The sequence below is a fragment of the Schistocerca serialis genome, chromosome 5 (assembly GCF_023864345.2).
Source record: "Schistocerca serialis cubense isolate TAMUIC-IGC-003099 chromosome 5, iqSchSeri2.2, whole genome shotgun sequence".
Classification (NCBI taxonomy): domain Eukaryota; kingdom Metazoa; phylum Arthropoda; class Insecta; order Orthoptera; family Acrididae; genus Schistocerca; species Schistocerca serialis.
The window spans coordinates 136134883-136160499 of NC_064642.1; the positions used below are offsets into that span (position 1 = coordinate 136134883).

Below are 25617 nucleotides of genomic sequence, written 5' to 3' on the forward strand. Positions count from 1 at the left end.
GCATGTGTTATGACTTGTTGTTCCATTTCATTAATGTTGTCTGTTTATTTTGTTTCCAATTTAATCAAGACAGAATTTTGATCTCTCTGCCGTTCACTTCAGCCATTTCATGGCAGACCTGCTAAGTCTCACTGCCAACTGAAAAATTTTCTGATTAGATCCATATTTATGTTTTGATACCTCCCTATTCACTATTGCTAACTGGCCCTCAGTGTCCACTCTGAAGAGTGCCATGCTCATTTTGTGATCATCACACATGCAGCATTGATTTCATTTTTTACTGAGAACAATTTCTGTACCATCTTTTTTAACACTTCTAACTTACATTTTTGTTAAATCTTTGTATCATCCTGAAGTTGTTTTAATTCATTCATCCTCTCCATGATTTGCATGAACATTTCCCCCGATTTGATTGTTCTTCTTCTTCTTCTTCTTCTTCTTCTCCTTCTTCTTGTTAGACCCTCAAATACACTGACAGAATTTTAATCTATACTTACGTAAGTTCATGTTCTTTATATTTCCTTAACTGATAACAGTAAATGAATTGGATAGTGCCACATTTCAAAGTCTGCTGACTGAAGATCATGATCACTACCAGAACTAAATTATTGGGGAGGGATGATGATGGTTTATACACTCATGCTCATAAATTAAGGATAATTGTAGAATGTGGTGCCACACAACGTGGCACTACACAGAACTGGCGCTAATAGCATAGGCCCATAGGAAACACACACGACAATGTTCTGCAAGTCCACAGTATTGTTGAGAAAACCGTCCCAAAACACATGTGCTACAAAACGCCACTGTTTCCTGCGCATGTACCCCGACATCAATATGGCATATGATCACCATGCGCACATAAACAAGCCACATAATGGGTTGGCATACCCTGAATCAGGTGCTCGAGCAACTGCTGGGGTATAGCCTCCCATTCCTGCACCAGTGCCTTTCGAAGCTCCGGAGGTGTCCTAGAAGTTTGAAGATGTGCAGCGATACATCGACCTAGAGCATCCCAGACGTATTCAATGGGTTTTAAGTCTGGAGAACAGGTAGGCCACTCCATTCGCCTGATATCTTCTGTTTCAAGGTACTCCACGATGGGAGCTCAGTGGGGCTGTGCGTTATTATCCATCAGGAGGATGGTGGGATCCACTGCACCCCTGAAAAGGCAGACCTACTAGTGCAAAATGACGTCCCAATAAACCTGACCTGTTACAGTTCCTCTGTCAAAGACATGCAGGGGTGTACGTGCACCAATCATAATCCCACCCCACACCATCAAACCATGACCTCCATACAGGTCCCTTTCAAGGACATTAAGGGGTTGGTATTTGGTTCCTGGTTCATGCCAGATGAAAACCCAGTGAGAATCACTGTTCAAACTATACCTGGACTTGACTCGTCCATGAACATAACCTGGGACCACTGTTCCAATGACCATGTACTGTGTTCTTGGCACCAGGCTTTATGGGTTCTCCTGTGACCAGTGGTCAGTAGAATGCACCTTGAAGGACTCCAAGCAAATAAACCATGTCTGTTCAGTTGTCTGTAGATTGTGTGTCTGGAGACAACTGTTCCAGTGGCTGCTTTAAGGTCCCGAGCAAGGCGACCTGCAGTACTCCATGGCCGTCTGTGGGCACTCATGGTGAGATATCGGTCTTCTTGTGGTGTTGTAAGCTGTGGACATCCCACACTGTAGTGCCTGGACATGTTTCCTATCTGCTGGAATTGTTGCCATAATCTTGAGATCATACTTTGTGGCACACAGAGGGCCCATGCTATGACCTGCTGTGTTTGACCAGCCTCCAGTTGCCCTATTATTCTACCCCTCATAATATCATCAGTATGTGTTCTTTGAACCATTTTCAACACACAGTCACCATTAGCACGTCTGACACGTCGGCACACTTACTCGCTGCACCGTACTCTGACATGCACCAACACACCTCTGCGTGTGTGAACTGCTGCCAGCGCCACCGTGCGATGACCGCAGGTCAAATGCATCGCATGGTCATACCCCTAGGTGATTTAAACCCACAAACCGCCCACCAGAGTGTTGTTTTACCATGTATCAGAATTATCCTTAATTTATGAGCATGAGTGTAGGTAGGGTATAGATCACGAGGGGATCTAAGGGGTCTAAACGGGAGGTTCCCTTAAAATATTTGACAAAAATTGGTACCTGAAACCATATTTTGGAGCATTCTGGATGTCTCATACTATATATTTTAATGGCACTTAAGATTAAAAAACTATGCTAATTTATGCCTGGATTGAAACTATTTTGCAATTACCATGTATTTAAGTAACAGAGAAAGGCCACTGCAGTTTTAAATACTGTATTAGTCTGATTATTGAAACCAGTTTATGAAAGTGAAAATAATCTGCCACAAAAAACAAAGTATTTCATAAAGTATATACCTACACTTGTAAAACTCGAAACAGACTGGAATCCTATTTCTTTACAAGAATATCCTCCAGTAATTCACATTGTGTAGTTTTCTTTTATTGAGTAATGCTGGCGAATCCCAATGGGTAAATTATTAGTTTATAAGAAACCTTTTTGTAGGGAAGAATCAAGGAAAAATATGTGCAGCAGAACATAATAGGCTGTATGCTATATTTAGATCAGCTAAAAAAGAAAGGGTTGATAAATCCTATAAACTATGTTTGCTACTACCTTTCAAAGAAAGACAGTATTGATGTATTGCTGTAAACACACTTTGTATGCATTGATTATGATTTTATTATTACACCAGACTGTGAATGATCGTCGTGCCATGTTTGATTGTGTGTCATCTGCCTTCAGGCCACCCGTCCTTCGAACTTACAGTAAAAGCAAGAATATTTGTGCTTATTCATCACTTGTAGTTGAACCAACATAGTTCCTTACAACTTGGAATATTGTCTTTTTAGTGAATAATATAAGTGGACTTAATTTACTGGCATGTTAGCAAATCCTGCAAATCCTTAATTCTTACTGCACAAGATCTTTTAGTATGTGTAATTAGATAAGTTTGCTTATATTCATTCCGTGGTGTAAATTTTCCTCAATCAGACTCAGAACTCTGAAATAGCTTTTCAAAAAAATGGGAGTCATGTCCACCCGGCTCCCCCTCCTCCCACCCTCGATTGGTAATGCCCATGCTGAAGATCGCTACCATGAAAAATTGTCACTCACAGTTTCAAAACAAACAAAAATCATTCCTGCTACAAAGGCATCTACATTCACTACTACTGAGAACAAAATAAATAAATTGTTTATCGCACACGAATCTGTCATTCTCTGCAAGAGCGTGTGTGTAGGTTTGACATCTGTCTAGGTACCACCATACAGCTGACATCCAACGAAAGTAGATTATCATGGCTTGATGACCACATTTAGATGTTTGTGTCCTATTCTTCAACCAGTAATTGCTGGTAGATGTTCCTTGCACAAACTTTCGTAGCATCTAAGACCGCAGTCATGAATAAATGTATATCTCACCATTTGACTGACTTTGTAATTAGTCAGTTGCAGTTCTCTTGCTAATGTTGGATTTTGATCAAGAACGTTGTGAATTCAGTTAATGACTAAACCATATCTGTGCCGAAAAATTGCCAATTATATTGGCTATTATTTTCACTCATGGCAGGAAAGTCAACAATTATATTAGGTATTGTTTTTTTATAACAATGATGAAAATCCTGGATGGAGCAAGACACTAAAATAAAGGAAGGCAACTACTCACATATGGCAGAGCGAAGTGTGGAACACAAAGACACCTAACATGTAATGTTTCCTGTTATGTGCCTCTGTGCTCCTCGCATCAGTCCACTATAAGTACTGCTTTTTGGTTTATTTTTATAAAGTCAGCTATGTAATGTGGTAGTGACAACTACTGTTAAATGTGTCACACTAGCCTTACAACATTCCTAGGTCCATATAGTTTGAAATGGTGTTATCTGATTCATCCTGTGAGATTAATATAACCGTAACTGGTAAAAAATGATGGTTTTGTAAGAACCATCGAGTCAATTGCTGAATGATACTCTGACCAGTGAGGATATGCTCTTGTTGGAGACAAAGAAGGTGAATATGTTCCTTTTTTAAAGGCCCTGACAGAAATTTGGGGAATCAAGTGCCTCAATCCTCATTCCGCTTTCCTCACCAAAAATTTTGCGTGTGAACATATTCACACTCTTTTAACATAGGACATTCTAAATCCTTTTACCCAATCTTTTTTTTAGTTAAGCCTTCATATTCAGTATCCCTCTTATCACTGCCAGTGTTTTATATATATATATATATATATATATATATATATATATATATATCCTTTGCCTTCTTTTTCTCCCATTGATTTACAGTGTACCCCACTGCCAGTGTCTCCTCTCTCACATTGTATCCTTATGTCTTTCTTTCCCACTGCCACTGTCTCCACGACGCTTTGGCAGCTAGAAAATTGTGTGGGGGTCAAACTTACTTTCCTCCCATACCCATGTGTTTAAAATTTTGCTTCAAAATGCGCCTTCTCCTATACCCATTTGTTAAAGTTTGCTGGTCTGGGAGGGTCCAGACCCTCGCAAGCCTATGTATGGTCTCCAATCGTCTGTATTTTTCACTTCCATGGTCTCCTCTGTCTTTTGCTCCCACTGCTTCCGTCTCTATGCACCTTTCTTTCTCGTTTACTGCCACTGCCTCTCACTGACCATCAGTATCTCTTCTCTCATTGGCCGCTATTTCTTCATCCATCTGTCTGTCTCTTTCATTGCCACTTTCTTTCTCCCAGCACCATTGTCTCCTCTCTCTTCTTCCGATGTCACTGTCTCTCTGCTGCTGTTTTTCACAACAAAGCATGCAAATATGTTCTCGTGACAAAGTTTTTGGTTCCCTGACAACATCATCATAAGAATATGCAGTAAAAATTTTGACGATTTGCTATGAATAGAAATTATAGAAGTGGCCATCACCACAATTGGTACTTGTGGTACCCAAAAATCATGGTCTGTTGGGTGTATCATGATAACAGATACAGATTTTTGCAAATGGGAAAAATGTCATTTCCAGATGAATGCCTAAAAGAATGTACAGTTAAAATCTGAGCTATTCATTTGTGGGGTAACGCATCAAACAGAGCAAAAGTTTTTGGGGTGCAAAAGCGTGTGATAAGAATCGTTTGTGGTTTAAATTCAAGAACATCATGTAGAAACCTCCTCAAGGAACTTTGTATTCTGACCACAGCTTCTCAGTATATTTATTCTTTAATGAAATTTGTTGCAAGTAATATATATCTTTTTCCAACCAATAGGTCAATACATAGTATCAATACTAGGAATAAGAGCAATCTACATAAAGACCTAAAGTCACTTACCTTGGTCCAAAAAGAGGTCCATTATTCAGGAACACAGATTTTCAATAAATTGCCAGCAACCATTAAAAACTTGGTTTCAGATAAAGCTCAGTTTAAACAGAGTTTGAAAGACTTTTTGATAGGCAACTCCTTCTACTGTATAGATGAATATCTTATTAGAGACTGTTGAGCCAGCTTAAGTAAAAATGTCTGTTGAATTTCAGTTTTGTCAGCACTTGGTCACAACAGTCAAGATTATGTATTTTGTGTATGCTAAATTTGTTAATAGTGCATAACATCGTTTCATTCTGACAGTGTGTTAATTCTGTAAATATTAGCTGTTCCAGTTTAGCGCATTGTATTCACCTATTTCGACAATCTCCTGATGAATGATCAGGGTAGTAAATATTATATTCAAATGTTTTATGTTTTTTTGTTATGCTTTCTGACATGTTCCACACCCACAAGAATCATCTGATTTTTTGGGTCTATGGAACGAGAACTGAATCTAATCTAAATCTAATCTGATCTTAGTTCTTTAGATAATTATGGTGCTTGGTGCAAGAACCACTAATAACCAGTTTTTCCTGGGTCTTGATAACATATAACATATATAAAGTTTTGAAGTTACTGGAGAATATCCTCTGAGCAGCATACACAAAAATTTTCGATGATCTGCCATGAATAGAAATTGTAGGAGTGGCCAACCTCACAAATGATACTTTACATACCCAAAAATCATTGTTTTTGGGGTTTTCTTGGGTACTGACCATGAACAAATCATGCTTTTATAAGTCACCTCAGGTCCACCCAAGACCATACCTAATGCAAAAAACTCAACTGTCTTACGCAATTTGTCTGGGTGGCAGGAAGTGTGTAATGTTTAAATTTTGAGCCTGCACTGTAGGATAACTAAAGTGTGCCTGTTCTTTCGATAGGTAACAAATGGTCATTAGGCCAAGGACTATTGAAAATACTTGACCCCTTCCTTATCTTTGTGATCTATTGAACCCGAGATATGACCCCCTGAAAAATCGCAGGCATTTTCACCCATGGCTTTTAGGAACATTTTGGTACCATGCACTGTTATGCATGGACTGATAAATCACTTGGACTTTTCTATTGCTTCTATAATGAGATGTGCTGAGTACAATGCATTCTTATACTAATTAAAACCATTAAACTGTCACCAACTCTGAATTCTATCTGTAAAGGTGAATATGTTATAATTTTTAACTTCATAATGTCTTCTTGAAATTTGAATGGCAATGCTTTTTTAATATATCGCTAACTGCTCAAGCATTATCTGTGTTTCAGAGGTATTGCAAAATAGCTCATTGGGAAAAAACCTTCTTTTGAATCTTATTATCTATATTTAATATTGTTGTTTGACCCTTTTCTTACTTAAATCTTTTTTTTGCTGCCTTCAAACAAGTATTTTGACATTAAAATTGCACAAGTGGTAAGAAAATAACTTTTTTTCATGTACAAAATTTAATGTATGATACTAGACCACTGATGATTTATTTAGCATATTTAGTACATTGGTTGGAGTGGTATTGAGTCATAGGGGAAAAAAAATCTAGTAATCATACTAATTATGTAACATTTCCACCCTACTACTCTTCTTACTCAAAAGGAATCAAACAAAAATTGGAGCAAATCCTATATGGCACTGAAGCTTTTATCCCTACCAAAAAGAAACAAACCTTTTCCCGTTTTACGTGTTGTTATCCAACCTTCATTCAACTTGTTATTTTTACAAACTATACTCAAACTCCCAGGTGAATATCTGAGAATGGCAACATGCACCTTTTCATATTTTCCCATATATGAACATAAAAGGCCAGAAAATAATACATAAGCATGCTTGATGTGCTGGTTCTGGAATAACTCACTTCAAAAATATTACATAGACCCAAATGTGCTGATGAGTAGTGCTTTGATTCTTTACATTAATTGTAATAATGATACCTACAATTTTAGCAGCCAGATAAGCACTGATATCTGACGGCATATGTAGTCCATGTTCTCATTGGTAGAATGCTCTTGTCAGTGCTACATATTTCTCAAACAAAAAAATATTCATTGAAACCCGTGGACAGAAGTGGTATATCTCAGCCACACGATTATAGGAGTTAAATATAAAGGATTACATGCTAGCATCTTACTCATATCAAAGAAATATGGAAAACAAGGAGTTGTTACATGTATTAAGACAGAACACTTGTCCAGGAACATTCAAATAAGTGAATTTTGTAGATATCGGCACAGAGAAGTGAGTGCTTGTGAATTAGTATTGAGAAATAGTTCACTTTTAATTTAACTGTATATAGGTCCTCGCTGGGAAATGTTGAAATGTTTATAAGGCATTTGTATGCCGTCAGACAACAAGAAGCAATTAATGGTCTGAGGAGATTTCATTGTAGATGTTTTACATATTTCTGGTAGGAAAAATTATCTTTAAACCTTATTTGGTGCCTACAGCTTAATTTTGGGAATTAGCTTTCCAACATGTTTAACTAAAGACGTAAAATTCCGATTAATAATGTTTTCTTTGACAAAGCTCAAAGCAAGAAAGTAACCATGTGCCCAGCAACAAATGCTCTTTCCAGTCACGATGAATAGATATTTAGGATAAAGAAAATAGTGCCTTACAATAAGTGGAAATCAATTAGCATAATTAATGACTCCATAACAGAAATTTTTAAGAATAGTTTACAAGTGATGGCCTGTGATGGATATTTTGTGAAACAAATGTTGACATAAAATTCAATCTATTCCATGATAAATTCATATCATTATTTGAAAATAGCTTTTCCCACGAACTAATCAGAAAGGAAATTAAACAGTCATGTAAAAACTGTAGATCACTAGAGGGATTAAAGTGTCTTGCGAAGGGAAAAGGGAAATATATTTGTTGATGGGAACTAGTAAAGATGTTGCATCAACCGAAAAAAAGCTATTAAAAAAAGCTATTAAAAAACCAAGGAACATGCACATTAAGCCAGAAATCAGGAATTCCAACACAGACTTAAGTGCATATGGAATGCAATGAAATGAAGAGACAGGACAACAGGTTACAGAACAAGATAATATCACTGTTGAAATGGACAGGCTATAAATGATAAGTCACAGATATCTGACATGTAGTAGGAGCAAACAGTTCAAGAGAAAAATCAGAAAAGTATGTTGAAAAAGCAATTCACATAAAATTCAGTTTTATGGATGTCTCACTTGCTTCCTCTTCTAAAGTTAAGAAAGTTATATACTCTCTCAGAAATAAAAGACCTAATGGTGTTACCAGCAGAGTACTAGAGAGTTGTTCCCATGTAATAAGTACAGTTTTTTCTTAAATGTGTAATGCTTGAACAACTTGATCATTTTTCCAGAGAGATTGAAATATACTCTTGTTAAACAAGAGTACAAGAAAAGTGATAAGAAAATATCAATAATTGCCGAACTGTTTCATTGCTGGTATCGGTTTCCAAAAATTTTGAGCACCACTGTTGTACACAGCAAGCTATGTGACACATTGCATTGCCCTGCTGGAGATACCATTGTGCTGAAAAAACAAACTGCATGTTGGGGGTGGACACGGTCCCCAAGGATAGATGCATACTTGTGTTGATCCACTGTGCCTTCCAGAATGATGATATCGCTCAGGGAATGCCACAAAAACCATAAAGCCCTCTCTTGGTTGCAGGGAATTTGCTTTCAGACGTGTTAAGCCATAAATGTCAATGGCCATCTGTCCGATGAAGCATAAAATGTGATTCATCTGAAAATGTCACCAGTCGCGACTCAGTGAACGTTCAGTGGCAGTATTGGCATGCAAATTCCAACCTTCGTTGCTGATGAACAGTCAGCATGGGTGCATGAACCAGGTGCCTGCCGTGGAAGTTCATACTCAGAAGCAACATTTGCTGACTGTTTGTTGAAGAGACACTTGGTAGTGCTCTGGTTCATCTAGGCGGTCAGTTGCTAAGCAGTTGTGTGTCAGTTCGCCCTTACACATCTCGGTAGCAATCATTCACCTCTGTCCTCTATGGCCTGTGCCAGTTTTGGATAGGGCCATTTTGCCATTCACAGTATATTTTAATTGTGGTGGCATTTGAACAGTTTACAAACTTACCTGTTTCGGTAAAGCTTCCACTAGGCCAATGATTATGCCCTTTTGGACATCATATAAATCACTCTGTTTCCACATTATGACAAAGACTACACTGAAACTTCCTGGCAGATTAAAACTGTGTGCCGGACCGAGACTCGAACTCGGGACCTTTGCCTTTCGCGGGCAAGTGCTCTACCAACTGAGCTACCCAAGCACGACTCACGCCCCGTCCTCACAGCTTTACTTCTGCCAGTACCTCGTCTCCTACCTTCCAAATTTTACAGAAGCTCTCGCAGGAGTGAAAATCTCATTCTGGAAACATCCCCCAGGCTGTGGCAAAGCCATGTCTCCGCAATATCCTTTCTTTCAGGAGTGCTAGTTCTGCAAGGTTCGCAGGAGAGCTTCTGTAAAGTTTGGAAGGTAGAAGACAAGGTACTGGCAGAAGTAAAGCTGTGAGGACAGAGCGTGAGCCGTGCTTGGGTAACTCAGTTGGTAGAGCACTTGCCCGCGGAAGGCATAGGTCCTGAGTTTGAGTCTCGGTCCAGCACACAGTTTTAATCTGCCAGGAAGTTTCATAGCAGCGCACACTCCACTGCAGAGTGAAAATCTCACTCTGGAAAGACTACACTGTTTCCCACATTCGTCCCAGCCCCAGCACCGCGTTATGTACCTTCCACTGGTAGTGCTGCCACTTGCCATCTGTGAGTGGTTATGGCATGTTAACGTCAAACATAGGCAGTGGTCATATTAATGTGACTGGACCATCTGTGGCAACACAGAGATTTCAAAACCAAATTTTAAATTGTAAGACAACTTCAGGATCAAATGTGAACTTGGCCATAATTTGTTGGTAATGAACTGCAGATTAAAATTGAATAAGTTGCAAAGAGGTCAGAACTTAAGAAGTTGGGACCTGGATAAATTGAAGGAACTAGAGGTTCTTGAGAGTATCAAAAGGAATATTAGGCAATGTTGGACTGGAGTGGGGGAAAGGAATACGGTAGAAGACGATTGGGTAACTTTGAGAGAGAAAATAGGTAAGGCAGAAGAAGGTCACATATAGACTACAGACATCTAAAAAATGAGATTGACAGAAAGTGCAAAATGACTACACACATATAGCTAGTGGCGAAATAAGAGGCTGTGGAAGCAAGCGTAACTAGAAGGTAGATGACATGCCCGCAGAATTATTGAGATTTTTCGGAGATCCTGTGACATAATTATTCTTCCTGTTGTGCAAGGTGTATGGGACAGTTGAAATACTCTCAGACTTCAGAAAGAATCTAATAAATCCAATTCTAAAGATGGAAAGTGCTGACAGGTATGAATACTATGAAACCTTCAGTTTAATAAGTCATGGTTGCAAAAATTAAACTAAACTCTGCCTGAACAGGCCATGAAGACCCATTGGTACTGTCCGGACAGCATATCATCCTCAGCCCACTGGCACCACTGGATGCGGATATGGAGGGTCATGTGGTCAGCACACTGCTCTCCTGGCCATATGTACGTTTATGAGACTGAAGCCGCTACTTCTCAGTCAAGTAGCTCCTTAGTTTGCCTCAAAAGGGCTGAGTGCACCCCCAATTGCCAACAGCGCTTGGCAGGCCAGATGGTCACCCTTCCTAGTGCTAGCTCAGCCTGACAGTACTTATCTTTGGTGATCTGACGGGAACTGGTGTTATCACTGTGGCAAGGCCATTGGCTTTGCGAAACATTGACATGAGTTCTTTACAGAATAAAGGAAAAACTGGTAGAAGCCAACCTCAGGGACAGAAGAATGGAAAAACTGGTAGAAGCCGACCTCAGGGAAGATCACTTATGGTTCCCGAGAAATGCAGGAACACGTGGGGCAATACAGATGCTATGACTTATCCTAGGAGATAGATTGAAGGAAAGCAAACGTACCTTTATAGCATTTGTAGATTTAGAGAAAGCTTTTGACAGTGTTGACTGGACTATTATCATCAAAATTTTGAAAGTAGTAGGGTTAAAATACAGGGAGTGAAAAATTATTTACAACTTGTGCAGAAACCAGTCTGCAGTTATAAGAGTTGAGTGACGTAAAAAGGAAACCATAGTTGAGAAGGAAGTGAGACATTGTTGCAGCCTATCCTAAGTGTTATTCAGTCTGTGCATTGATCAAGTTATGAAGAAAATATAGCAGAAATTTGGAAAGGTAACTAAAGTTAAGGGAGAAGAAATAAAAACTTTGCCATTTGCTTATGACATTGTAATCCTGTCTGAGATGGCAAGGAACTTTGAAGAGCAGTTGAACCAAATGAGTAGAGATTTGAAAAAGGATGAGATGACCACTAACAAGTATAAAACAATGTAGTTGAATTAAATCAGGCAATAAAGAAGGAATTAGATTAGGAAATGAGACACTACAGGTAGTGAAAGAATTTTGCTATTTGGGCTGTAAAGTAATGGATCACGGCTGAAGTAGAGAGAATATAAAATGCAGACACAGTAGTGAGGAAAGCATTTCTGAAAAAGAGTACTGTGTTAACATCCAATATCACATTAAGCTTTAGAAAGTGTTTTCTGAAAGTAGGTGTGGGGTGTGCAGCATCATATGGAAGCAAAACGTGGAGAGTAAGCAGTTAAGACAAGAAGAGAATAGGAAATTTTGAAAGATTAGGTGTGTAGATTGAATTGAATACCTATAAGGAGACAGTGAACTGAATTGGGGAAAAAATTAATTAAAGCATGTGTATCATGCTGTATTTGAGTTATTTGTTAGCTATGGTATGGTTTAGTCTGTCTTTTTTTGGAGAACTAGGTCTGAAGCTTCTACCATTTTAAATTACAGAAGCAAGTGTGAGAATGCTCTGTGTTAATAAGTAGTGTGAACACTGTAGGCAACTTTTCAGAGAGTTTAAAATCCTGCCCATAGCATGGTTATATACCATTATTTTGGCTTGTTTACTTTGCAGCATTTAGAGTCTGTAAACAAAAACCTTGGTAACCACTCCTATGACACAAGGAAAAAAGGTCATTTGCAGATAACACCATACAAATGGGAAACAAAATTTACAACCTTCTTCCACCAGAACTAAAATAAAAAAAATAAAAAATAAAAATCTGATCGTAGTAGATTCCGGAAAACGTTTAACGCGGTGCTCAAGTGCAGATTGTTCAGGAAGGTCTGGGCATACAAAACAGGTTTCCAAATATGTGAATGGCTTGAAGACTTCTTAAGTAATAGGACACAGTACATTGTCTTTGATGGCAAGTATTCTTCAGAAACAAGGCTGTCGTCAGGAGTGCCCTAAGGAAGTGTGATAGGACCATTCTACTACTGTATAATCATAAAAGATCGGACAAGGCTGAACAGCGCTCTGTAACTGTTTGCTGGTGATGTTGTAGTATATAGGAAAGTACCGTAATGAGTGACTGAAGGAGCATACAGGATGACTTAGGCAAAATTTTTAGTTGGTGTGATAATGGCAGCTTGCTCCAAATGTAGAAAAAAGTAAGTTAATCCTTATGGGTAGGAAAAATAATGCCATAACATTCGAGTACAGCCTTATTAGTGTACTGGTTGACACAGTCGTATCTATTAAATATCTATGCATAATGTTGCAAAGCGATATGAAATGGAGCAAGCATGTTAGGACAGAAGCAAGGAAGGCGAATTGTTGACTTCAGTTTATTGGGAGAATTTTAGGAGAGTGAATCTCATCGATAATAGAAACCATATATGGAACACTGTTGTGACCTGTTTTTGAGCAGTGTTTGGGATTCCCACCAGGTCAGATGAAAGGATGACCATGAAGTGATTCGTAAGTGTGCTGTCTGAGTTGTTACCGGTAGGACAAACTGTTAATCGATGGCACTATCGGGATGTTTTGCAACGCATGTTAGAAGGGAACGGTCTGAAATAAGGCGACACAATTGATGGTTCTTGCATCAAGATAATGCACCCACACATTCATCCCTGTTGGTGCGTCACTGTTGCACAGACAACGAAATCACTGTGCTGCTTCATCCCCCGTACTCTCCAGGCCTGGCCACTGCAACTTTTTTTTATTTACAAAGTTGAACGATAGACAAGATAAAAGAAAATTCGCAAATGATACTTCACTTGATCCAGCAAGAGGTGTTCCAAGACTGCTTCTGAAAGTGGAAATGGCATTGGGAGTGGCGTATCAGTTGAAGAGGAAAGTATTTCAAAGGAAACCATGCACAACAGGAAATGTGTCATAGTCAGGATGACTTTATATTTTTTATTTTGCTGTCATTGAAATTTGTAATTTCACTGTGTTTGTTCATCTTGTAAATAACAGTATAAATCTGTCACTGACCTATGAGTTCACTTTTAGTAGGTTATGTTGCATGTGTAAAAGTGTTGTATGTAGGAATCTACAAAACTGTGTGCACACATCTCATATATATGTTCCATAAAATGTCCATGTAGTTGACGAAATCTGTATCAGGTACATGATTGGTTGTTGATTAATGAATAACTATATAACTTGAGTAAACTATGAATTGGTTAATGTAACACATCCCAAGGCATCAGTTGGTCAGTTTGCCAATTGAAGGAAGTTTTAGCCGGCCGCGGTGGTCTAGTGGTTCTAGGCGCGCAGTCCGGAACTGCGGGACTGCTACGGTCGCAGGTTCGAATCCTGCCTCGGGCATGGATGTGTGTGATGTCCTTAGGTTAGTTAGGTTTAAGTAGTTCTAAGTTCTAGGGGACTGATGACCACAGAAGTTAAATCCCATAGTGCTCAGAGCCATTTGAACCATTTTGAAGGAAGTTTTAGGGAGTAAATACTGTAGAGGGACACCAGGCTCGAATACAGTAAGCTGGTTTAAATGGATGTAGGTTGCAGTAGTTATGCAGAGAAGAAGAGGCTTGCACAGGGTAGACTAGCATGAAGAGCTGCATCAAATATCTTAAGACTGTAGGCAACAACAATAACAAGAGAGAAACAGCAATTATTTATTGTAAGTGAGGAGGCTGAACCTTTTTTCAAAGTACCAGCTCTGTTTCTAATTTATTTCATTAAAATAAAAATGAATAGTAATGCAATATTTTATTATTAACACAGTATACTGATCAAGTTTCTGTTATTTGCTTGGCTTTTTTAATTTTTACTGTGATTTGCATTATGTTCCCTCATGCTGTGTTGTTTGAAGAGAACATAACACTGTCAGTGCAGTGGCAACTTTCCTAAAACTGCAAATGCTCCCTGCTTTTGGACTGCTAAAGATATATGTCAACAAATTACAAGTTCATTTGTAAGATAGGAAACACCACTTTTACAGACTTTATTTCAGTATCCACCAAATATGCATATATGTTAACTCTCAATACAGTTTGCAAATCTTGGACCTCAAAATTTTTATTCAATTAATTACTTTATTTAATCTGATCAGGTTAAAGCTTTCGAGCCCTCTCCTACATTGAACCAGGATTTCATACATACAGCATTTTTTAACAATCAAGTTAACTAAGAAATTACAGTAATTTTAATGTAACAAATAATAATAAAATTGTATTACTAGAATTAAAAATGATTTGAATGTATGTAAAGACAATATTGATAAATAGTACTGATTCAGAACTAATATTTATTTATTTATTTATTAGTCCAGGCATCATTTTAGTACATTGTTTGTACATGTGATGTAGGACAGTGGTAAACCTAGTTAATTTACAATACATAATAGCAGTTATTAAGTGAGATGACATGATAAGCATGATGTAAACTATTTGTGAAATGACAGTTAGTAAAATTTGGTAAAAGAGGTTTACTTATTATGATGTTATATAAATTCAGACAAAGAATAGAAGCAGCAGTCAAGCAACAACTGTTGTAACTTTATTTTTAACGCACTTAATGTTGGTATGCATTTTAGGTAAAACGGCAAATGGTTATATAACATAGCTCCAGTATGAACACTCCTCTTTTGCATACATTTGTATTTACTGTGTTCATCTTTTATCTTCATCTTCTGATAGTTTCATATGTGTATATATCATAGTTGTGTGTTGTGTCTGAAGAAATCTTTCTTCTTTAAGATGCTCCCTTTTGTGAAAATTAGTATCTCGTATATGTGCAAGCAAGGCAGTGGCAGAAATTTGGAGAGTTTTAAAAAGGACTCTAAAGGAATCCTTTCATTTACCTTTTTTATCACCCTGATAATCTTTTTCTGTATTTTAAATGTTTTTGTAGAATTTGGAGAATTCCCCCAAAAAATTATTCCGTACATAAGTAGTGACTGCATATTACAATGGCACATTGTCACCATTGATGAGCAGCTTGTAGTCTGAGTGAGGATCCTAATAGCATATGCTAGTGAATTTAGTCTCTTATTTAAAATGTTTAGGTGCATCTCCCACTTCAGATCTGCCTGAAAATGAATGCATAGAAATTTTGTATGACTGACCTTTGACACATTTTTTCTTTCGACAGTGAAAACAGGGTTTGCAGGATGGAGGTTTTGTGTGATATAGAAGTTAACTGCCACAGTTTTCACAGAACTTATGATGAGCTTATTGATCGTCAACCAGTGCATTATGGTGTGCATAACTGATATTGCAGCCTCCTGCAGATTTTCCTCATTCTGTGATTTAATTAGTATATTAATCTCATCTGCAAAGAGTACAGTGGTTCCATCTTGTATTTTACTAGCCAAGTCCTTTATATACAGCAGAAATAGGACAGATCCCAGAACTGACCCTTGTGGGACTCCATACTTAATTTTCTCCTCATCACTGTGAAAACTAGAAATTTTTGTGTGTTTCACTATCTTTGTGTTTTATTTCTGTAATGACAATTAATCTGATATGATAGGAGCCACCTCTCAGACTGGCCTCTAATTCCATAATTACTTAATTTGCACAAGAGGATGCCATGATCAAAGGCTTTATTAGATCCAGAAATAGTCCAGATACATATTGCTTATCACCCACTGCTTTTAATACTCTATTTAAGAAGGCAAAATTTGCTGTCTGAGTTGACTATCCAGCTCTGAACCCATATTGGGAGTCACTTATCAGCCTCTCCTTGTTTAAGAAAACTGTTAAACTTCTAAGGAACATTTTTTTCATAATTTTCCTGAAGCCTGGCAATACTGAAACTGGCCTATAATTAGCAGTATCACTTTTTGCGCCATTCTTAATGCAAAGGTTTATTTTTGCAGTTTTTAGATTATTTGGAAACACACCACTCTCAAAAGATGAATTTACTATGTCTGTTAGTGGTTCCGCAATAAATTTTGTGCTAACTTTGACAATAACATCTGGTATCTCATCAACACCCACTGAATAATTATTTATTAGGTAAGTCTTTTAGGAGAGAATTGTGGAGTGAAAAAATTGTAGAGGTAGACCAAGAGATGAATACACTAAGCAGTTTCAGAAGGATGTAGGTTGCAGTGGTTACTCAGAGATGAAGACGCTTGCACAGGATAGAGTAGCATGGAGAGCTGCATCAAACCAATCTCTGGGCTGAAGGCCATAGCAACAACAAGTCTTTTAGGATTCTTGACAGTTCCTTAGGTGTTGCTGGATACATGAATAATGTATTTGAATGAATTTTTTGATCTGAGTGACTGGCTGGCTGCTTGTCAAGGTGTGTATTTATTAACTGCTGTGCTGTATTAGAGAAATAATTCTTGAAAGCACTAGTCACATGTTTGGGTCAGATAGTTTATTTTTATTCATAATCAGCTCTATATTACTGTGATTAATTGGCCTGCTGCCCATTTCTTTCCTTATAATTTGCCAGTTGCATTAGTTTTACTCTTGGAATTACACAGTATTTTGTCATTTTCTAGTTTTTTTTGCTTTTGAAATAACACGTGTTAGTATTCTTTTGTATCTTTTGAAATATGTAACAAAGTCAGGATTAGCATTTTGCTTGGAGTACGTATAAGCTCCTTTTATTTTGACATGATATCCCTATTCCTTTTGTAATCCACTTGTGTGTGTGTGTGTGTGTGTGTGTGTGTGTTTTTTTTTTTTTTTTTTTTTTTTTTTTAGTGGAATTAAATGTAGATATTTTCTTGGGAAAAGCCATTTCAAAAAAAATTTTTGAATGTAGCCATAAACTAATAGTATTTCTCATTGGTATTGTTACAGTCATATACATCTTTCCAACTTTCACCCTTTAGGAGAAAAGAAAAATATTCCACTTTTTTTGTACTGAAATTCCTTACAGTGTGTCATATTCTACTGGGAATTGAGTGTCCTGAAATATTCATAGCAAGAATTTGAGCATTGTGATCACTAAAACTTGTGTCTACAACTTGCATGTTATAAGCATAGTTGCGTGTATTTATCAAATCTGATCAATAATAGATGCAGAGGTTGGCGTTTTTCAAGTTGTTTCAGTTACCGTTGCACTGATGTTGAACGATTGTAGAAGATTTATAATGCCATCTCTGAATTTATTGCATTTCGAGAAATCAATATTAAAGTCACCACATATAATTATATTTTTCTTGGGAGAGTGAATTTCTTCCAAGAGTCCCTCCATGCAATTGTAAAACACTTTTTTGTCTCCATCTGGTGATCTGTATACACAAATAATAACTATATTTTGCCTTGGTAGTTGAGCTATAAAGTGTTGTATATCTTTTTCACAGGACAGTTTATGGTGTCTAGTTACACTATTGAAGTCAATATTTTCTCTAACATATACACAGGTACCCCCATGACTCGATATTTTCCTACAAAACACGCTTGCAAGTTTGAACTGAGGAATGCATGTTTGTTCTAACGTATCTTGTTTGAACCAGTGTTCTGTGAAGCATACTACAGAAATATCATTTAGGTTATTTAACATTATTTTTATGTAATTTAGTTTATTTGAGGGTGATTGAACATTTTAATGGAGTAATTTAAAATTAGGTAAAGGGAGTAAATCATTTCTTGCTTGACCACTTCCCTCACTATTTTAGCTAGTGTACTTAGTGGGAAAAAATCCTCATGTTTTCCAGGTATGGCATTCACGGTGTTTGACGTATGGCTTCCTGGTTCACCGTGTGTTGGTTCCTGCCTGTCTTCTGTTGAAATGTTCTCTATTTCCACTTTTTTTTCGTCCTTTCTCACCCATATGTCCATTAATGACTGCCTTGTGGCTGCATTTGATGGTTTGAACTTTAAACTAGGAAGTGTGTTTTTGTGACTTTCTTCAAGCTTATTTATTGTTATATACTGGTCCGTAACTGTCTGTTTTTTCGTGGGTGGCACTTTCACTTCAAGATTGGCACTTTTTATCTGATTGTCCATTTTCGCATGCTTTTCTCCTGTACCGGTACTTGGTTTTTCAGTTTTCATCATGTGTATGAAAGAAGCAGGCTTATTACAAATGCGAATCTTTCATTGTTTGTTTAGATGTAAACCATGAGTTGTATATTCATTTCTTTTCAGTTGTTCAATTTCGAAATTTTGCAGATAATCTCTTGTTACATACGCCTGTGGCAGTGTTGATTTTTCTACCATAACACAATTTACAGAACTAATTTTTTTCATTTAGGCCTTGTGCATCATGTCTACGCAGTATTGGATGAATTATTACATTCGTTTTGTGTGCGAGTTTAAATATATATTCCAAAGAATCTATCATGTTCTTCTGAAATTCTTCCAGAGGTTTTTCAGTGTCATTTGTGCCACCAATAACAATTAATGTATCAGTTAATTTGTCCACATGTTTCATAACTTCTGTAATTGGCACACCATGTTTTATAATACTTTGCACATTGAATTTTTTACCTAATTTGCCTTGTAGTATACTCCCACTGTTTCTGCCATGACTGTCATGTAAAATAAGCACTTTTTCTCCTTTTGTAGCAGTTATTTGAGGCCTAACAGATTGCGAGTTTTCACAACATGATAAGGATTTTTCACTGCATCTTGTTCACAATGAGGTATTAGTGCTTCTGGGTCCTTGATTTTAATCTTCATGACACTGTTTTCTTCTTGCAACACTTTCTGAACTTCGTTCGTGATCACTTTTTAATACTAGCAGTGCTACTACTACTATTGCTGCTGTTGCTGTTGCTGCTGGTGTAATAATAATAATAATAATAATAATAATAATAATAATAATAGTGACAATGGCAGGCACAAAACGTATTTATAGATGTACTGAAGTGATATTTTTGCCATAGTGAGGTATGAAGAAGAGCTTGTTATAAAGAAGGCTGTAGTGGGATAAAACAGGGACAAAGGTTGACGTTATTGTTTCTTATGTAGATGTGTCATTAACTATCTTTTGAAGTGGAGCTGTTATTGGTTCACTGATATAAATAAGGAGATGATTCCAGAGGTAGATTCCTGCTACTGGAAAGAATTTCAAGAAAGCAGCTTAGTCGCTGAGTGGGACTCGAAGAATTTTGCTCTGGCGGTGAAGAGTTTTTCTGCTATGTTGGAGCTTGCTTCAATGTTGAGTCTGTGTAGTTCTGCTCAGACAGTACAAATCTTCTTGTTCATTTTACCAAATAAACGTTCATCAAAATTAATCTTCATCTGAGACTGTATGCCTTAAATCCAATAAATAAATTGATCATTTTATGCAAATAATACATCTAAATCTCACAGACAACTTCACATGGAATTATTTCAACTGTTTTACACCCCAGTGTGTATGGGAGAAGCCACTATGCTACATTATGATTTGCAGGCTGTAGAGAGAATTAACATGAAAATGCCACTGTGACAAAAATATTGTATTATATTTTTTTAAAAAGGTAGGATAAGTGAATGTAACACTCAACTCACATCCTGTAATGTTTTTCTTCTTCATGGTATATACAGAACAATAAGAATGAATGTGTGAATGATATTTGCAGCTGCTCTGTCCCCCCGTCCTAATTGTGCTGGCATGTAGTTGTTTCCATCTTTTGTTAATATTAAAATTATGACATCAGTAAGCATTACTTTTTTTAAAATCCTCCTGTGTTCTTGGTACATCGTTTATAGAGGTCAGGAAGAGGAAGGGGCAAAACCCTGAACCTTGCAGGAGACCATGTTTCTCCTCTCTGAATTTATTGTTATTCCTGTTGTAACACTTCCTAATGTGCCACCTGTTTTCTGTTCTTAAGATAAGACTCCATCCATCCAAGATGAATATCTTTAATACATTACCATTCCATTGTAGAATTTTGTGACCTACGTCAAAAGCCTTGGCCAAAGGAAATGCCAAGAGGGCAGTTTTTCTTGTTTAGCTCGACTGAAACTGAATTCATGAATCCATATATTGCTTCCTCAGAATAGAAGCATTTACATAATTCAAACTGTTAAAAAGTGTCTCACATGGAGTACTCTGTGGTAGGCTATCTTCAAAAAATGTTTTGAGAACACGGGAAAGAGGGAGAGGAGACTATAATTAGTGGTCAGTAGCTTATCTCCACTTTTACAAATTGGCATTGCTACCATGTACAGCAGTCTTTCATGAAATGACCTAAGAACAGTTACAAAAGTAACTCGCTGGAGATGCTACCAAATCAGCACACGGATTTAATACCTAGGTTGAAATACTGTAATAATAAGATGAGTTACTGCTTTTTAGTGACGAAAAGATTTTTGTGATCTCTTTAACAGGTGATTTGACAAAACTGATGTCTAATGTTTGAGTATACAATGCATGTCAAAGTAAATAATGCATTTCGAAGTAAATCTGATAGATCCACCTTTGGTGGCTATTTTTTGTCACTGTGTATTCAGCTACAATTATGAATTTTAGTGGCTAATAATTTGAATTTATTATGATCTGTCTCTTTGCTACTTTCAACAGAGAATTGAATATCATTTGCTTTACTGAGTATATTCATTTCAAGTCTAGTAATGCTCCAAATTGTCAAGGCCTTGTTCTTGAAGTGTTGAACTTTTTGTGCATACTTCATGGATTTTGCCTTTTGAATGTCAGTGAAGAATTTTGCTGTATGCTTGTAGTGTATTTTTTAAGTCTTCATCAGAGTTAGTTCTCTGTCTTACATAGATTAGATTAGATTAATACAAGTTCCATGGATCATGAATACGATATTTCGTAATGATGCGGAACGAGTCAAATTTTCCAATACATGACATAATTAAGTTAATTTAACAACATAATTAATGATATCAATATAATGGAAGGAAACATTCCACGTGGGAAAAATTATATATAAAAACAAAGATGAGGTGACTTACCGAACAAAAGCGCTGGCAGGTCGATAGACACACAAACAAACACAAACATACACACAAAATTCAAGCTTTCGCAACAGACTGTTGCCTCATCAGGAAAGAGGGAAGGAGAGGGGAAGACGAAAGGAAGTGGGTTTTAAGGGAGAGGGTAAGGAGTCATTCCAATCCCGGGAGCAGAAAGACATATGTCTGCTTGTGTCTGTATGTGTGGATGGATATGTGCGTGTGTGCGAGTGTATACCTGTCCTTTTTTCCCCCTAAGGTAAGTCTTTCCGCTCCCGGGATTGGAATGACTCCTTACCCTCTCCCTTAAAACCCACTTCCTTTCGTCTTCCCCTCTCCTTCCCTCTTTCCTGATGAGGCAACAGTCTGTTGCGAAAGCTTGAATTTTGTGTGTATGTTTGTGTTTGTTTGTGTGTCTATCGACCTGCCAGCGCTTTTGTTCGGTAAGTCACCTCATCTTTGTTTTTATATATAACAACATAATTAAGTTAATATAACTTATATAGCTTTCTCTTCCTACCACACGATACTTTGGTCCCGTATGTTAACCACCCTTTCTCTCAACCTTCACAGTTATTATATCTAACCCTTTGTGATGGAAAACTGGGTTTATAATGCTGTTAGAATGTTTTTAAGAAAAGAATCAAATTTTTCCTGTACTATATGTCCTTGGCAGACTTCTTCCCTTTATTTCATCCTGTAAATTCGTCCTGAATAGTGTAACTGCATCAAAATTTACAGTTCTGCGGTACAGCCATAGTGTCCATGATTGCTTTATAGTTGTCAGATGTATTTGAAATCCATCTTTGTAACTAGTAGATGAATTTCAAATACCTTTATTAACTGTGAAAATCCACTTTCCCTTCTTGGTTAAACATTAGCGATGTGGTTTTTCTTTTGCTGCCATTTGACTACCAGATAAACCATTTATCATGGTATTCACAATTGTGTTATAAAATGCGGCTGGATTTAGAAATGAAATGCCCATTTCTTTTCACCGTGTCCTATTTTTGTTGGGAATGTTACCATGGAGATCAAACCTAAGGTGTACATCAGCAACTCTAGTGCCCTCGACAATCAGTATCCCAGATGAAATCGGTATTGAAATCTCTTCATACAATCACTTGCCCGTTATAGCTCTAAGTCTAATTATGGCTCTCTCTGATTGCTTCACGAAATTTAAAATGTTCATGTTAGAGGCTGTAAAGTGTCATAATTGCCATCTTGGATGAAACTTTCTGGCACATTAAAACTGTGTGCAGTCTCAGACTTGAATGCCGGACCTGTACGATTTGCAGGCAAGTGTTCTACTAACTGAGCTACCAAAGAATGACCCACAAACTTCACTCTCTGTCTTATTTTCAACAGTACCTCTTCTCCTACCTTCCAGACTCTACAGAAGTTCTCCTTTTTGCAGGACAAGCACTTCTGGAAGAAAGGATACTGCGGAGAGTTCACTTAACCAAAACTTGGGGGATGTTTCCAAGTTCTCTCTCTGCAATGGGGTGTGCACTGATAAAAAAAACTTCCTGGCAGATTAAAACTGTGTGCCGAACTGTGAAGGCTGTGGCTAAGCCATGTCTCTGCAATATCCGTTCTTCCAGAAGTGCTTGTGCTGTAAGATTCTCAGGAGAACTTCTGTGATATTTGGAAGGTAGGAGATGAGGTACTGGTGGAAGCAAGGCTGTGAGGATGATTCATGAGTTCTGCTTGGGTAGCTCAGTTGGTAGAGCACTTGACCGCGAGAGGCAAAGATCCAAATTTTGAGTCTTGATCCATCACACAGTTTTAATTGGCCAGGAAGTTTCATATCAGCATACACTTCACTGCAGAGCAAAAAATTCATTCTGCTATCTTGTTTGTTTCCAAGCCTGTTACTAAAGAATAGCACTCAGAGTTCAGTGCAGCACTTATTGAGGTCTATGCTCTAGGACTTTGTTGCAGTTTTTGTGTATCTAGCCACTCCTCCCTTTTCTTGTATCCATCCCCCACCCCCCTCCCTATTTTTTGTTTAACTATTACAGAAAAGTTGTACCGACTAGTTTCTCTCTAGATGCATCTGCTCAATGTCTGTTACCTCCAATGATGCACTGTCATGCATAGTATACCTGTAGAAATACCTTTAGATTTTTCAGTTTCCTGTAGTCATATTAGAAACTTATATTTATTGTATAGAGCTTCTTATGTTTTGATTGAAAAGGCCAAATGTATTAAGATTGCTATCCATTGTGCTGTCCAGGCTGCTGTTTGGGTTCTGTTTCCCTGCTGATTGTTGGAACTAATTATTTGATAACACTGTCTTTCAGGAACATTTACCCTAATATAAGGTAGTGAAAATAATTGAAGTCACAGGAATTTGGGGCGGAGGGTGATATGAATGTGTGTGTGTGTGTGTGTGTGTGTGTGTGTGTGTGTGTATGTGTGTGTGTGTGATGACATGTTGTCTTCTACTTTAGTTACTATGATTGTAATAAAAAAATTCACTTGTTTTAGATTGAAGAACATGAGATTGATGCCACTGGTGGTGATAAAGTGGTTGAAGATGATAATGGTGATGAAGATGAGGGTGGTAGTTGTGGTGGTGATGGTAACGATGGTGATGATTTGAGTATCAGTGTCAGTGTTAAAAATATTCCAGAAAGTGACCAGGAAATCAATAACCAACAAGAAGCAATTGTGAGCGAAGACCGGAATATTGAATGTACAGTTAACGACAACTGTGGCGCTGTTCCTGTGACATTGTCTACATTAGAAAGTTTATCAGTAAGCAGGAAAGCAGCAGACGTGACAGGACCTCAGAGGCAGTTGTATCCTGAAAAGAGGTGAGATTTACAATCATAAGTCAGTGTTATGTATTTTTTAATTTGTTATGTACTAAATATTTTGATAGCAAAAATAATCTCCAAAATTAGCATAACAAAGAAAAGAGAGTTTATTTCTTGAACGGGATGTCAGAGGGATTGTAGTAAAAGGTAAAACATCAACACAAGGCATTTGAAGTGCAATAGCAAGGAAAATGTGTAATTGTAAGAGTTCTGAAACAAAATACCCTTACTCTTAAGGAGATGTAATTGAACAGAAAAATCACTTTCGTTAATAGATAGTATTTTCATAGATCAAGATAAATTTAATCAAATAAACATTTATCCTTTTAAGAATGGTCTTTCTGATCATGATGCACAGCTAGTTACAGTATCTGACCTAGCTTCACACACTACTGCAAAACAATCCTCCAAAATGGCACATTCAGTTAACGATTTAACAATTGCAAATTTTTGGAAAAGCTTGCAGCAGTTAGACTGGGATGAGTTGCTTTGGGACCTGATGCTAATTTAAAATATAATTTGTTTCATGATATGTTTGTGAGTATTTTTGAAAACAGTTTCCGTAAGAACACAGTGAAATATACCGTATTTACTCGAATCTAAGGCGCACTTTTTTTCCGGTTTTTGTAATCCAAAAAACCGCCTGCGGCTTAGAATCGAGTGCAAAGCAAGCGGAAGTTCTGAAAAATGTTGGTGGGTGCCGCCACAACTAACTTCCGCCGTCGAATATATGTAGCACTACACAGGCATGCTTTGTAGGCACAATGATAAATACTGGCACCAAAACCTCTGCGTCAGTAAATAAATTAAAAAAAGGGTAAAAGACGAGCTTTTTTCTCCGCCCGAGTTTCGACCACTGTATTTTCATACATTATCCAACGAAGTAAATACAAATTCCATATTGTTCATCTTCGAATGTAGCAGCATTTCAATGTACTATGAAAATCCGACTGGCAAGACTGTTTGGGATGTTTGTCAATATGGCCAACTCTACATTCTGAATTTTTTCCTACCTGTGAGAAGAGATGGTTGCTAATAGCAACTTTTATGAATTGTGAATCACACGCAGTATTCTCTTCACCATAAGAATAATACGAATATAAACATTTTGCCATGTATTGTTTCGTGTTTGCTGCTATCTCATTTAAATCCTGTCTGCCTAATAAACTACGAAACTAGAGTGAGACAACA

The 25617-nt window shown here is 37.4% G+C and overlaps 1 protein-coding gene across 1 annotated transcript in view; it reads left to right on the top strand.

Moving 5' to 3' along the window:
• The window catches only part of LOC126482269 (zinc finger and SCAN domain-containing protein 2-like), a 182670-nt gene that overhangs the window by 81657 nt on the left and 75396 nt on the right, over positions 1-25617 (top strand). Inside the window, exon 4 of the mRNA XM_050106250.1 lies at positions 24095-24423. Within this exon, the coding sequence (XP_049962207.1) occupies positions 24095-24423 (329 nt within the window). The remainder of the gene's footprint in view (positions 1-24094; positions 24424-25617) is intronic.